Below are 13,026 nucleotides of genomic sequence, written 5' to 3'. Positions count from 1 at the left end.
ACCTAGCCCTGTGGGCCACAATTACTGAGCCTGCGTGTCTGGAACCTGTGCTCCGCAACAAGAGAGGCTGCGATAGTGAGAGGCCCGTGCACCGCAATGAGGAGTGGCCCCCGCTTGCCACAACTAGAGAAAGCCCTCGCACAGAAACGAAGACCCAACACAGCCAAAGTAAAATAAAATAAATAAATAAATAAATAAATAAGGCAAAATTCCTTTAACAAAAAAAAAAAAGAAACATGGAATTAAATTCTGGCTCAGCCAGTTATTAGATCTTTGTGGATCTGGGCAATTATCAAATAGTCTGAATTTCAATTTTCTTTTAAAAGTATTAAAGGTTAAAGTATTAAAATCAAGTAAATCTTTTTTTTTTAACATCTTTATTAGAGTATAACTGCCCTACAACGGTGTGTTAGCTTCTGCTATCAAGTAAATCTTAAAATAATACATGACATCAAAATACATTTGATGTCAAGCATTATAAAATATATTAACTTGAATATGGATGTATCTCATTTTCTCCTTCCAGCCTCTAAGCATTGACACATGCCTTGCTCTCTGCTTGCTGGTCCTTCTTTCTCTTACCCCTGCCCCTCACATCCACAATCCTCATCTGGGCAACTTTTTCTCAACTTTCAGATTCTGTCTCAAAGAAAGTCATTGACAAAGGCCTTCCCTGATGTCTCTGACAAATCTCAGTCCACTTTAGATGTTTTTGTTAAAATCTGCCAAACTTCCCCTTGAAGAGACTTACATGGTTTATAATTATTTTCATTTGTGTCATAATCGATTGATGCATGATAGCCTATTCAACAAAGCTGCTTTTCCTCTAAATATTCACACGGCTGATGTCGTCATTGTTTTAAGGTTTCAGCCCAGTTGTCACGTTCTCAAAGAGTCCTTCCAGATAATCTTAACTAAAATATCAATCCCTGTCATTTTGTGTATTTATTTTTATTCATAACACATACCATGACTTGATACTACATTTTCAACATCTTCCTATATGATGTGCCTAATATACCTCAGCGTTAAGCTATATATGGGCAGAGTCTTTGTATTTTACTAACCACTGTATCTCCACAATCTAGAACAGTGGAATATATAGGGACTCAGTCAATTTTCAATGAATGTAATATACATTGAGCACTTGTACTTGTTTTTCCAGTATTCACTAAAGATATGTACTGATACATCATAATCCCTCACAATTCTTCTGGTAGCCTTAGTATCCCAGAATACTGAGGACCTCTTAGAAAGTGTAATTTTCTAAGATTCCATAGGGGGCCAGAATTAGTGAACAGCCACAACTGGGTTTTGATACCGGTAAAATTTACGGGTATACACGGGGATAGAAACTTTGACCTTGACATAATTGCTACAATGCTTTGAAAAACTAAAGTATCTAGAGAACTATTGTAAACAGGAAAAATCAATCTAAAGTTAAAATGCAAACTAGATGATGGCAATATGGAATAAAGTATTTTATATGTTTAGCCCTATTAGAGCTTTTAAAAATAGATTCCCTTCGACAGAAATCATTTGTTGAAAACTTGCCTGACAAACTATACAACTATAAACTTGCCTGACAAACTATACAACTACAGTCTTAATTTGATCTTAAGAACTTTTATAATGATATGGTTTTATAGTGACTTGAGATGAAGAGTACTTGATTTAAAAATCGATCCAAATATCTACAAAAGTTGCATTTGTTCTAATGAAGTGATGTCATTTCATGAAGTGAAAGCAATTTTACTTTACCTCTTACAATAAGTTGCGCAAAATTGGACACACCAGAACCTCGTTCTGACTGAGTTACACAGCGATACAAATCCTGGTCGGTTTTTGTCACTTCTTGCAATCTAAAGGAAGCAGCAAATCTTCTGTGATTGATGTTCTTAGTCTGGGCTACTGGTATATCTTCTCCATTTCGCCTCTGTAAACAGAAACCAATCTTTAAAAAACAGGTTCTTAACATTTCCAGAAATCTAAAGCATCTTGGCAATGAACATCTGTGGTAAGTTATTCTTGTTTGTTAAAATTAGGCGGAAAATATCTGTGTAGCCCCACAAATTTTTACCATTGTCTTTCAATCAGGAAAAGTATGTGAGTAAACACTGCTATCCTTTAAGGGGTGAAGTGCTGAAACTATGTAATAGTAATCTCAGTTTTCCATAAAATTGTTATTAGCCCAGAGTATATGAATTAGCAGGACAGTTAATGGCCCTTTGGCAAATGATCCACTGCCCCCTCCCTTCTGCCAGACTCCCTATATATAAAGTCTTCTTTTCGTCCTTATACTATACTGCATGTGCTTAATAGGTTTGTCCCCTTCAGGAGACTGAGACCATGCCCAATGCGTCTATTCTAAATGTGTAGCATGCGATCGTGACTATAAAATACTAATGAATAATTTAGAGTCAAACCAAAATCTGTACTCTTTGCAAATTTTTATCTCTTTGGCATTAATGACAGCCAACTTATACCATTTAAAAGAAATAATCAAAGGAACCTAAAAGTTAAAAGCGTATCTGTCAACTTTTAAAATAAACTATTGGAAAAACATATTTACAGTATCAGGGTGCCTCACACAAGACCATAAAGGAAATGGTTGAAATATTCAAATATAATAAAATTTCTAACTTCTATATGTTGAAAGACATCATAAATAAAGTGAAAAAAGCAAGCCACAAACTGTAATAAGATATTTGTCATGAAAATAATCATCAAAAGATAAATAGCCAGGTTATGTAAAATTCATCTACAGTTCAATAAGAAAAAAGACAAACCACCCTATCAAAAAATGGACAGGCTATAAAAAGAGAATATGTGTATGTCTAATAACCATGAAAAGAGATCCTCAACCTAAAATTTAAAAATTCTTTATGTCAAAGATAGCACAAAGGGCAAAGAAAAGCTACAACTATGAGAGAGAATTGGTCATGAGCCTCATCCTAACTTCTTGTTGGTAAAATGCTAAGTATTCCTGGTACCCTTTCACACTACTTGAAATATCATTTCATCACTAGATATGGAAAACAGAACCATAAAATTACTAGAATTGTAAATGGTTACAGTCATTTTAGAAAATAATTTGCAACTATCTAGTAAAGTTGAAGATGCATAAAACTTAGGACCCAACAGTTCCACTTCTACATTTCTATGTTTGGATCACTCTTCTATGTGTGATCACACAGATACGTACAAGAATGTTGAACTCAGAATCGTTTGTAATAGTTAAGTATGGGAAAGATCCACATATTCCTGAGTGGTGGATAAATAAACTGAGATTTATCCATTCAGTAAAATTCAATGTGGCAGTTAAACTAAGCAAACTAAAACCAGTCCTGGTAAAAAAAAAAAGTTGAACATCTCCTGCATTCCACTGAAATACATGTTTAAATCTAAAAAAAAAAAAAAGAAAAATCCTTAACAAAAATTAAGATAGGAGACAAAAATGAAAAATGTCAACTTTATTAAATTAGAGTGGTGGGTATGTTAGTGGTCAATTTATCTTTTTTTATAATTGTTTTTGTACGTTTGAAACACTTTGCATTTTTTAAACAGGTAAATAATAAAGGAATCACCCTATTACTTTAATAATTTTTAAAATCCTAAAATCCACTGTACCTTTAACACCCTTCTCCATATCTGAAATGATATATATGTGCAAATTATGTTATACATATGCGTATGTGCCTGTATATGCATATATACCTAAGGATAAAAAAGTCCCAATTTTGACTAAAGTCAAAATTTTTCACTCATTCAGTGTTTTGTTGACTCTTCTTTCCTGACCCACATATTCCATGATTTTTGCACCAAGATCCTCTGCTCATTCCCTTGAATAATAATAAAGAGAAAAAGCAGCTTATACTCAAAAGCCCTAAAATATAAATCCATAAAATCTAGCCTAAGTTCTCTTTCCCTATAAACCACATGAACAAACAAACAAACAAAAATTTTACACATGAGAATCTCAAACAGCTTGTTTTTCAATTATCATATCATTTGATACCATCTTCCTAATTGGAAGGCAGACCATGACTCAGCACTGTTTAGACAGGTACATGCCCTCACCTCATCCTCCCCTAATTTACCCCTCCAGTGGTACTCTCCATCTTCCATCACCTTTCTCAGTTCTTCCTTTAGCAAGACCAGCCAACTCCTGCTGCCCACCTTGTCTTCTAAATCATCTTGCTTGTGCACACACAACACTCACGTCTTTTAACACCATGTCTTTTTCAAAAATCCGTCTTCTCTTGTGAAGAGTTACTAAGTACCCTTAATGTTTCCCTCTGAATAATTATTATTTCATCTTTCCATCTTAATTGACATTCATCTCACAATAACACTTTCCTCCAAACTTTTCTCAAAGGAGGGCACATTTTCTTCTACTTTCTTACCCTTTATCCTGGTTCCTCACTTGCAGGCCACTCTTTCACTATCCCACTCAACAGCCTCTCAACTTCCAGAGTTCCCAGCTTGCCCAAAGAGCCTTCCAGTCAGTTATCTATCAGGTCAGATTATCCTTTCCACCATAGTTCTGTGAATATTCTCAGTGATCCCAAAACTCACTCTGGCCTCAGTGATGCCCAACAGCCTTCGTTACTACCTTGTCCCTACGCTAAGATAGTTTTTCTCAGTCTGAATCACAATTGCCCGGGACATTGTCTCCTATTCTTTCAATCTTCCGCATTGTCAGTGAGACCTTACTTTCTGACCCTTTACTTTTACAAGCAGCCACTTCAGAGATTTTCACTAGCCTGAAAGAATTCTGGATTCTTAAAAACTTTCCATTGTTATACACTGCCAATACAGGATATACACTATTTCTATGCAACAATTACAAGAACACTACTGACTTTTGCTGCAATCAGTCATTTGCTCTCATGAAAAATCTGAATTACCCAACAAGGGAGACCAAAAGCTCTTAGATATTCCTAGTTGATGCCCACAGTGCCACGAGCTATGAAATCTAACAACGTCCTCTCTGCCTCAACCTCACATTTCATCAACTTATACATACTCTTCACTTTCCATTCCCACTGAAATTACCATGAATAGTGTCTCAAAAACTCAAAGATCATCATAAAAATGTAATCACCAGCATTTCTATCTTGAATCTCTTCTACAATATATTCTATATATGTCCTTTTACCTTTTTGTGTACTGAAATCATCCTGAAGGTAGGGCTTCAAATTTTGTATTTTTCTTCCACAGCATCATATATGTAGTATGTTATCATTATTTAGTGGGTACTCAACTTCTTTGTTAAAATGGACTAAAATCGCTGGTAGTTTTAGAGACAAAAGTCATGTAAAACTTCCTTAGTTTTTCATAAATTTGTATAACAAAATATATATAAATCATTAATTAAAATTCATAATAAAAGGAAGCTACAAAAATACAGAACCTCAAGGACATCTAGAGATCATTTATGCCAAGCTCTTTCTGAACTCAGAGATGTTGAGGACCATCAGGAGATCACAAAGTTGATTACATTGTGTTTGTATTTGTGTGTATTACTATACTAACATAACTATATATGCTTATATAGGATACACATTGTTTCTATAATTAATGAGCATAGTACACTTAGGTGCTATTTATCTCTTGAAATAAAATAACAATAAAAATAATTATAGAGTCATAATATTCAGATTTTTCTTCAAAAATCATTTAATAAGCATCTCCATGTACCTCATATTATATTAGCTATTACCTTGGTTCTGTCACTGTTCTCTATTACAAACCTTCTGTGATAGTCATTTCCATTTAAAGATTATAAAATCAGAATTCAGAAAGATTAAAAATGTGATACACAGCCTGTTAGTAGCAGGATTAAAACTCAAAACTAGGTTTAAAGACACAAAATCCAGTAGTATTTCCTCTAAAATAAACCAAAGCTGCTTTTTGTTTCATTTGTATCATAGGTACAGTCCAGTGAGTTGATTATTTGTTGTTGAGCCTTGATCAATGCATTGTATCAATGAGAAATGTAATCTACTATATTAGACATTGCTTTATTTACTTCATTTGCTTTATTTACTTCATTTGCTTTATTTACTTTCAGTAAGGCATTACATTTCAAAGTAGCAATTCATGATATGTATATTTCAGAAGTAAAAAATAATAACTTTTTCTTTTATAATCCAAACTAATAGGTCTTTGCCTGCCTACAAGCTATCAATTTAGCAGAGTAGGCAGGGCTATGGAAGAAGGAAATAAGAAGTAATGGTAAATTTATCTCTTATACAGCAGTGTTTGCATATAGTTTTCTACCTTATATTCTTCAGTTCCGGGCTCTTTATCCTGCTTTGAGATTTTTATGTGATTCTCCATTTCAAAATCCCCAACCCTGAGAAATACTAAGAAATGAACCACAAAATTATATGATCCAAGGATTATAACCTAGCACTTTGTTTTTTCATTCCTCTCCCTTCCTCCCCAGATCCTTGTCATGCTTTCTTATTTATTCTGTCTCCAGTACAGGTTGCTGAGACTCGTCACTTACCAAATAACTCTAGGCAAGTCACTGGAATTACTATTATGACTCCACTTACCAAGTAACTCTAGGCAAGTCACTGGAATTACTATTATGACTCCACTAGTAAACTAAGTAAGCTTCATCATGCAGGGTGCATGCAGTATTTATTTGACAAGTTCAGTTCCTGGCATAAAGTAGTGTAGTGGTAATATTGGTTAATTCACAGTATCTATAATAAATTGTAGCATTAGGATCACCTGTCAGATTGTTACAAATGCAAAGTCTAGAGATCGCTCTAGATCTACTGAATCAAAATCTGCATTTTTACAAGATCCCTCGGTTATGCATCAAGATATTTCAGCTTGAGACACTGGTTGAAAACATGATGGAGGTCCTGTTCCCATGAAAAGTTGACAGGTCTAAAAATGGGTGTGATTCTCGCCAATGAGAAATAATAGGAATAAGCCAAGTCATTTCCAGAAAGGTTTCCTCACTTCTAGAGAAAACACAGTGGGTCCTCTTTTCTTTTTCTCAATGTCATGACTAAAATGCTGAGGATGGCACATTGAGGAGAAAGACAGGATCAGGTTCTTGATCACGTCTCTAAAATGGTGTCGGCAGCTACTCACCTGAGTCTGCCCACTCTCCCCCTGAGAGTGTACTACCACTTAATAAACCCTTACTTTGTTCTCTTGAGAAAAATTTAAAGTTGAAATAAAATAAAATGGTGTCAACAGCTCTTAGAGCCCCCCTATTTCTGGACTTCCTGTTAAGTGATGTAATACGTTTGGTTTTCTATTACTTACTTTCAACTTGAAATCCTAAAAGCTAATGTGATATGGTTAAAATATGGAACAGTTTATTTCAGCTTCTCTTTTCAAAGCTTGAGGAATAGAATTAATCCAATTTAATTTTAAATTCAATAATGCAGCACTTAGAACCCTTGCAGAGATTATTTCACTCTACTGACTTGAAGAAAAAATTAAATTACATTTATTGCTTTATTTATTCTTCACTGCCTTTCCTGGGCACATAATGATACAGGTTTCCTCCATCCTCTTAGAGTTGGAGAAACTGGAAAGAGACTGTTTTCCTATGTTTGGTATTTAAGTTCCTATTGAATAATATTAAGAGGACCGCATATAATTTGTCAATACTTGCCCTTTTTCCAAAACTAACGTCTGTAAATTTGCACACCATAATTAAGTAGGGTTGATGTGACTCATACAACAATCCAGCCAAATTAATTCCAAGGACCTGGGGGCTCCTTACTGGGGCTTGTCTGCCATATGAAATGTTTTTCTTTCTCATAGGTATGATAAAGCTATCATCATCATCATTATTATTGAACAATTAAATCAAAGAATTTTAGAAAAATGAAGGATCATGGCAAACTTAAAGGTTTAGAAATTTATAAATTTCTAAAATTAGAAACACTTACTATTTTGAGAAAAGCACTCATTTATATCCGTTAGAAATTATTATATTGATTTCAATAGATTAAACCAAAAGAAAATAGCATTCCTCTAGGAGAAATTACCCTAAAATTACAATACTAAGTTCACAACATATTTACTGTACGGCAATGAAAGTACTGAACAAGGCAAATGATATTTGACACAGAAAAAGAAAGAGGAGGCAAATATTGTAATTCTGATATAACATAGGGTAAAAATGTGCTGGCGATAGCAAATTACTAGAATCAGGATAATTAACCAAGTTTCACAAAAACTGTCAGGTATTAAACAAGAAAATGAACTTTGACCTAAGAAGTGAAGGTGTTTTCGCAATATTGGGACAAGGTGAACAATACGAGGAGCCACACAAGAGGGCAGAGTAAGTAGATGGAACTATGGGAGATGATACCTACGTTCTAGTCCTGCAATGACTATTTATTAGCTTCACAGTTTCTCATTACTTGTCAGATCTCTGCCGTTTCATCTAAAAATGGGGATATCAATTTGTAACAGCTTATTCAACAGAGACGCTGAGAATATTAGGTGAGACAATTGTGCAAACGTTCTAACTGCAAATCCTAGTAATAGCAATATTATGAAGATAATAATCAAAACAATATCTAAGTGAATAATATATTTGATAACTGTCATGGTCTTTTAATGTATCAACTTGACTAGGCTACAGTCCCCAGTTATTCAATCAAAACACTAACCTAGGTGTCTCTACTAAGGTATTTTGCAGATGGGATTAAAGTCCATACCCAAATGACATTAAATAAGGGAGAATAGCGTAGATAATCTAGGTGGACTTGATTCAATCAGTTGAAAAGTCTTAAGAATGGATCTGAGGCTTCCCTGAAGCAGAAGAAATTCTACCTGTGAAGAGCAACTTCAGTCTGTGCCTGAATACTCCAGCCTGCCCTCTCGAAGTGCTTGACTACAGACTTCAGACTTGCCCAGCCAGGTTCCACAATAACATAAACCAATTCCTTGCAACAAATCTCTTGAAAAAAAAAGAAAATCTATCTATCTATCTATCTATCTATCTATCTATCTATCTATCGTCTCTCCTTCTGATCTGCTTTTCATGTTTGAACCCTGACTAACAGAGATGATTTTGTTACCAGAAATGGTTCTGGAGGAAAAGAATTTTAGGGATGAGTTTTCTGATTTGGTTTGGTTCTGGGTTTTCTGGAATTGGTTCCCTAATCTGATTAAAGGTACAAAGAACTCCAGTGTCATTGGTAAAGAAGACAATGCTAGTCCATAGCATGATGTAGTAACAGAGATATGCAAAATATCACCATTAGATAGATATTCTTGATCAAATACCTATAGAAGTTTAAGTTCTGGGTAACCATGTATTTGCTACCTTGATATAGATTCTTACAAAACTAAAATCTTTAAAGAAATAGAAAAAAAATCCTTTGACTATCTAGAAAAGCAGGTAGGAGACTTATAAGGAAAAGAAAATTTATTATCAGACTTTGACAGCAAGGCTTTATGCCACAAGAAAATGAAGTAACACATTTAAGTTACTCAAGGAAAGAAAATGCAAATGAAGGATTTTATAACCTTCAAAATTGACATAAGAACCAAGGGCACATATAAACTATTATCAACATCCAAGAACTCAGGGAATATTATTTACATGAGCTTATTCCTGTGGAATCTCCCAGAAAATAAGTTTCAAACAACCAAAATTACTAAGACATGACATACATACTGATGATGAACATTAAAAAACATAGCTACACAAAGAACTAACACCAAATAAGAGCTAAATGGGAGAGAGTACAATATGCAATGGCTCTATGCTAACAATGGAGATAGGGTACAAGTATTCAAAATGAGATTTTAAAATGAGTGATTATGGGATATTGTAATTGTCTCTTTCTCTGTGTCATTGAGAACCAAAAATATTAGTGTGGAAAAAAAGATGTAACTGACAAACTGTAATAAAGAAAACATTAAGTGAAAAACTTTAGGCTTGAATTTGAAATATTAATATAAACTAACAGTTATTTTACCTTTAAATATATATGTATATTTTTCTTAGTTCTGTTCACTGAAAAGATCTAGCAATGAATACCCCTCAGCATTCACATAACGGTCCTGAAATATAATTTCTCAAAATTGTAAAACAGGGCACCAGGTCTGAAAGAGAAAATGTGCAAGATGACACTGACATCAGATAGCAATACAAGAAAGCTATCGAAGATTACTGAAGTTCTATCAAATGGACACTGGAGCCAACCTGGGATGATTTGAGTCTTAAAAATAGTATTAATTGCAATGAATTGAAGTCTATTAAATATGCCTAAATCCATAAGTTCTTGATATTAAAAAAAAGAGGAAGAAGAATCAGTCACCTTTGGAGGATGATAGGAATCAACTAATTATATTGAAAACCAATAATTAAAGCAAAGATTTGAGAAGTTACCATGCCCTTCCTAAAATGAACTATGACACTGGGCAGCCAGATAGGAGATGATGATAAGTGTGTCTTCATTAATTAAACAAAATACAAAAGAAATAATAAAATTAGAATATCACAATTTACAACCACCAGGAATGAATATAGGCATTAAGCATCAATTGGTATCAGAATCACAAAAAGAAATAGGAGACATTTTGTGCCTCTGGTAATCACACCATGCACCTCCTCTAGCACTGCCACAGGATCAAACTTGACTCTAGATCTGGCTGCCAGTTTTCAGGAAACTCAAAGGAACATGTTGAACTGAAGAGGACATTTGTATACAATCAGTAAAATGCAGACTGTGTGAAAACTACAAGTCAAATGGCCTGGGTTCCTCAACAGATAAATTGTGACAAACACAAGAGAGGACAAACACACAGATTAAAGGGATTCTAAAAGACATATTTTTAAAAATAGACAAGACTAATCTATAGTGTCTAAGGAGACTAAATATATGTAAGTGGAAAAAAAACAGGAAAAAAATACAAGGGCTGAAAGTCATGATGATTATTATTTGTAGGGGTAGGCTACAACTTATCATTTGTAGAGAGATGGCTCATTTGTGTCTGGGATGGACCACTTGGAAAGAGCCTCTACGATGACTGGCAAAGCCTTTCTCTTGACCTGTGTGGTGGGTATCATAAAAATTCATTGAGTCATAGTTTTTCATTTTTGTGAGGCTTTCTCTATGTTTTATTTTCAAATAAAAGAATTTTATAAATATACTATCTTTAAATCAGACTGCTTTTCATAAAGAAGAAACCCAGCCCACTGCCAGAGCCCCATGTTGTAACACTGATCACAGGAGCTCAATGGAAAGTTGTAAAGTGCTTGACGTGACCTGAAAAACACTGAAAGGGCAGCTCTGAGAACAGTAGGAGAGTGCATTATTCTTGTACAGAAAAAGCAGTAAATTGTTATTTATAGATATTGATAAGAAGAAATCCTTGAGCTTCTATGACTGCCAGGCCTTTCGAGTCATGTTCCAGGGATACATAAAGAAGATAAAGACTATTCCACACATCATTCATTTATGGTCAATTATGTAATCTGTAGACAACAAACTCAGAGTTTATGAATTATTGAAGAAGGAAAAGAATGCATCGTATCTTTAAGGCACTGAACTGTTTATGGTAGAAAGCCACACAAAGCCAACCAAAATGACCTCAGGAATATTTGGAAGTTCTAAAACTTAAATATGATTAAACTTTCTGATGCTCATTGTTACATAAATACACACCCAAAATGCCAAGGGTAAAAGATAAACATTACAATCCATGATACTTGGTCAGTGATTTTACTTCAAGACCAATGATTATAATTCTTTACATGAAGCCATGAAGGAAGAATATAATGCCATGAACTCAAATAAAACAAGGTCCTCAGGAAAAGCAGGACTGATAAGAGTGATAGCCATTAGCTACCAAATAGAACATGGTCTCTTAAGTGGAGCAGAATTAATTGTAAATCAGCATATACACAGAAAAAAAATCACTAATGCTTAAACAGGATAAACAGAGAAAATTAGAATTAAGTAGCAGGCTAGCGTTCATCTATCAGTTTACAAGGAGTCAGGAAAGCACAACAGACATGGTTAATACTCTTCTCTGACACGGGTCCTGTTCTGTGAGCCACAAGATACAGAAGGCAAGGCTGAAAGCACCAACAGCCTTCCCACAGATGAATTCTCCTAAGTGAAATCGGGAACACCCAGAGGTTTCTAATTTGGCCACAAGCTTCAAACTGTCTTGGTAAAATTTTTTTAAGGCTAAAGAGTCAAAAGGAATGGGAATGTCTCCTCATTTTTCACTCCTATTTAGGAAAACTCATATGCAATTATCAAGGCAGAAGGGGCAAAAAGTAAACAAATGCGTGGAGCAGGTAAATTAGTTCCCAGACAGAAAATGAGAAAACAAATTCACAGACCGGCTGTAAAAAATAAACGTTTGAGGAAATTTTAAAAGCCATCTTTATTATTTCACTCTTCCAAATTCTTTCACCTGGTACCAACCAGACCCAAACTCTGTGTCTTCTTTCATTGGTCCCTCTCCTCCCCTCCTCACATTTTTTCCAAATCCACCAGCACTGTCCAATCCTAGGCCTTCACTACTTGATGTCTGTACTGCCAGCAGTAGCTTCTTTCTTGCTTTTGTCTCCATCATGGCCTAGTCCCAACCCTCCCATAAACTATATTTACCTCAACTTCCCATTGTGAACCTTACACTTCAAGAAGATTCTTCTCTTGATGTTCCTACCCCACCAGCACACACATACACTAAACCGCAGTGATAACCATGCCCACTTAATCCTTGCTTATCCAAGTCCTATATGTCCTTCAAAGACTCTATCAAATCTTCTTTAATGATTTCACCAAACACTTCAGTCTGTGATGCTCTCTCTCAACTCTGAAAAAGCACTGGGCTTAGATTCCATATGATCTTTTCTTATTCGGTTATACAAGCATTTCTCAGGGCTGAAAGGATCTTAAAAAAGCATTCAGCCTCATGCTTAAATGTCCTCTACATCTCTAGCAAGTACTTAACCAGATTATGCTTGGACACTTCCCCTAATTTTACTACCTCCTACAGTAGCTCATT

At 34.8% G+C, this 13,026-nt stretch overlaps 1 protein-coding gene across 2 annotated transcripts in view; it reads right to left on the bottom strand.

The window, feature by feature from the left end:
* Positions 1–13,026, bottom strand: part of PTPRK (protein tyrosine phosphatase receptor type K) — a 569,502-nt gene that overhangs the window by 252,474 nt on the left and 304,002 nt on the right. For both annotated transcript variants that reach the window (XM_027086803.1, XM_027086811.1), the window contains exon 6: positions 1,762–1,936. In XM_027086803.1, coding sequence (XP_026942604.1) covers positions 1,762–1,936 — 175 coding nt within the window. The remainder of the gene's footprint in view (positions 1–1,761; positions 1,937–13,026) is intronic.

The sequence above is a fragment of the Aethalodelphis obliquidens genome, unplaced genomic scaffold, assembly GCF_003676395.1.
Source record: "Aethalodelphis obliquidens isolate GAN/ISIS:26980383/991018 unplaced genomic scaffold, ASM367639v1 scaffold3, whole genome shotgun sequence".
Taxonomy (NCBI): Eukaryota; Metazoa; Chordata; class Mammalia; order Artiodactyla; family Delphinidae; genus Aethalodelphis; species Aethalodelphis obliquidens.
Note: the sequence above shows the minus strand (reverse complement) of the source record. Positions and strands in the feature narration are given on the sequence as shown.